This window comes from Pinus tabuliformis, chromosome 4_1 (assembly GCF_031772625.1).
Source record: "Pinus tabuliformis cultivar Carrire ecotype Pingquan chromosome 4_1, CPIR1, whole genome shotgun sequence".
Taxonomy (NCBI): Eukaryota; Viridiplantae; Streptophyta; class Pinopsida; order Pinales; family Pinaceae; genus Pinus; species Pinus tabuliformis.
This window is the reverse complement of record NC_142303.1, coordinates 513309179-513311288: the sequence shown is the minus strand read 5'-3', so window position 1 is coordinate 513311288 and position 2110 is coordinate 513309179. Positions and strand designations below refer to the sequence as shown.

At 39.1% G+C, this 2110-nt stretch overlaps 1 protein-coding gene across 1 annotated transcript; it reads left to right on the top strand.

Annotated features, from left to right (window-relative positions):
- The first annotated feature begins 780 nt into the window (after nt 1-780).
- LOC149176819 (uncharacterized) lies at nt 781-1641 on the top strand. Its single transcript, XM_089423204.1, has one exon. It carries the CDS (start codon nt 784-786, stop codon nt 1294-1296), a length of 513 nt encoding a protein of 170 aa, XP_089279330.1. The 5' UTR covers nt 781-783; the 3' UTR covers nt 1297-1641.
- The last annotated feature ends 469 nt before the right edge of the window (nt 1642-2110 follow it).

Genomic DNA, 2110 nt, shown 5'->3' with positions numbered 1-2110 from the left:
TTTAGAATCTCCCAATGACAACTGCATGCCTCGGCTACAAGTCTTAGAAGTTTATAACACGAAATTATCAGAGGTATCATTTGCCACAGGTGTCTGCCCCATCCTTAAATATGTCTCCCTCAGGTTTTGTAATCATCTGGTGGAGGTCGGAACATTGCCAAAGACTCTGATAAAACTGGAATTGACTAATTGCTCTAACTTGAGGAAAATAGCAGGGCTTTCTGGTCTTCCAAAACTTCAAGTGCTGGACATTAGTCGGTGCAAAAATGTAGAGGAGCTGCCAGGTATTGAAACGTTGGTATCTTTGAAAGAGTTGCAGGCATATGATTGTGCGAAGCTGAAGAGCATACAGGGATTGGTCGAACTGACAAAGCTTCGGGTATTAAATGTTCATGGGTCTCTAGCGAAACACTGGGAAACATCAGCACACTTGAATGTTTAGATGTTTCCTATTGTAAGAACATTGAAATATTACCTCCGCAAATAGCATATCAAAAGTACCTAAAAAAATTAGATCTTAGGGGTACAAACATAAAAGAATTTCCAAATGAAATTGGAGACTTGGGCGATTTAGAAGTTCTGGAAATAGGGAGCCCTTCACTGGACAGTCTACCACTTTCACTTGGTCACTTGAAGATCTTACAAGAATTGAGGCTCGAGAATTGCAGTGAATTGAAACATTTGCCGGTGACTATTCGACTGTTGACTCAGTTGACTGAGTTGAGAGTATTGAATTTCCGGTTGCAAACATTGAATAATTTAGAATCTCCCAATGACAACTGCATGCCTCGGCTGCAAGTCTTAGAAGTTTATAACACGAAATTATCAGAGGTATCATTTGCCACAGGTGTCTACCCCATCCTTAAATATGTCTCCCTCAGGTTTTGTAATCATCTGGTGGAGGTTGGAACATTGCCAAAGACTCTGATAAAACTGGAATTGACTAATTGCTCTAACTTGAGGAAAATAGCAGGGCTTTCTGGTCTTCCAAAACTTCAAGTGCTGGACATTAGTCAGTGCAAAAATGTAGAGGAGCTGCCAGGTATTGAAACGTTGGTATCTTTGAAAGAGTTGCAGGCATATGATTGTGCGAAGCTAAAGAGCATACGGGGATTGGCCGAACTGACAAAGCTTCGGGTATTAAATGTTCATGGGTGCTCCAAGTTAGAAGGGTTGCCAGGTATCCAACATTGTATGTCGTTGGAGTACACTGATGCTAAGGGTTGTCCTAAGCAGTGGGCCGAGGCAGGATTACTGGAGCAGTTGCAGCAACAAGTGAAGGTGCTTGAAATGTGAAAAGCAAAGAAATAAATTTGAAATGAATGCATAATTGAAGTCTTAGCCAAAGGTTATATGTCAGGCAGAGTTTGTATTCTAAGATGTTAGATTGTTGAGGGAGGTTGTGTAGTTGCCTTTCGACAATCCAAATTAAAACATTATGGAGAAAGTGCAAGGTCTGCCTAGCATATAGCCTTGGTAGATTCTCTGATGAATGTTACCCATATAGCTCACGACAGGACGCATATTTGCCTTGCTGTTCTGTGTTTGAATGGATGGTCTCAGATTGACTCATCCTTTTTGGATAGGGACAAAGCATATATAATAAGCTTCACATTTAGTGATTATTATGGAAGAAATGTAAACACACAGTTTGAGACAAATAGATTCCAAAATATTAGTATCTTAAAAAAGAAAGCCATTTACATTTATGTTTTTTAAATAAGGTTTTTAAATATACTCTCTATCATTCATATTCCCATGTACTACCTACCCATGTACTGCTATATTTGCTTTTTTGTAATGTGTGTTGTGTATATGTGTGGATGTTTATGTCATGTGTCTGTGAATCTGTGCTAACTGAGATTGTGAATCTATGATAACTGAGATTGAAAGAGAGAGCTGAGAGCTTTGGCAGAGGAGAATATGGAGAATTGATGAGCCAACTTAAATTTACCAAAATCAATAGGGCACCTTAAGCACCTCGAACTGATTGTCCTCCATAAGATTAATCTTAAAACTTTGCTGGATGAATTTTGTCATTTGGTGTCGTTGAAACGATTGGAGTTAACAAGAAGGAACTTGCAAAAGAAGAATGGAGATCAAGATGGGA

Bases quoted from the DNA above. Each gene is read 5' to 3' on its own strand.
- LOC149176819 (XM_089423204.1), top strand. From the start codon at position 784: ATGCCTCGGCTGCAAGTCTTAGAAGTTTATAACACGAAATTATCAGAG.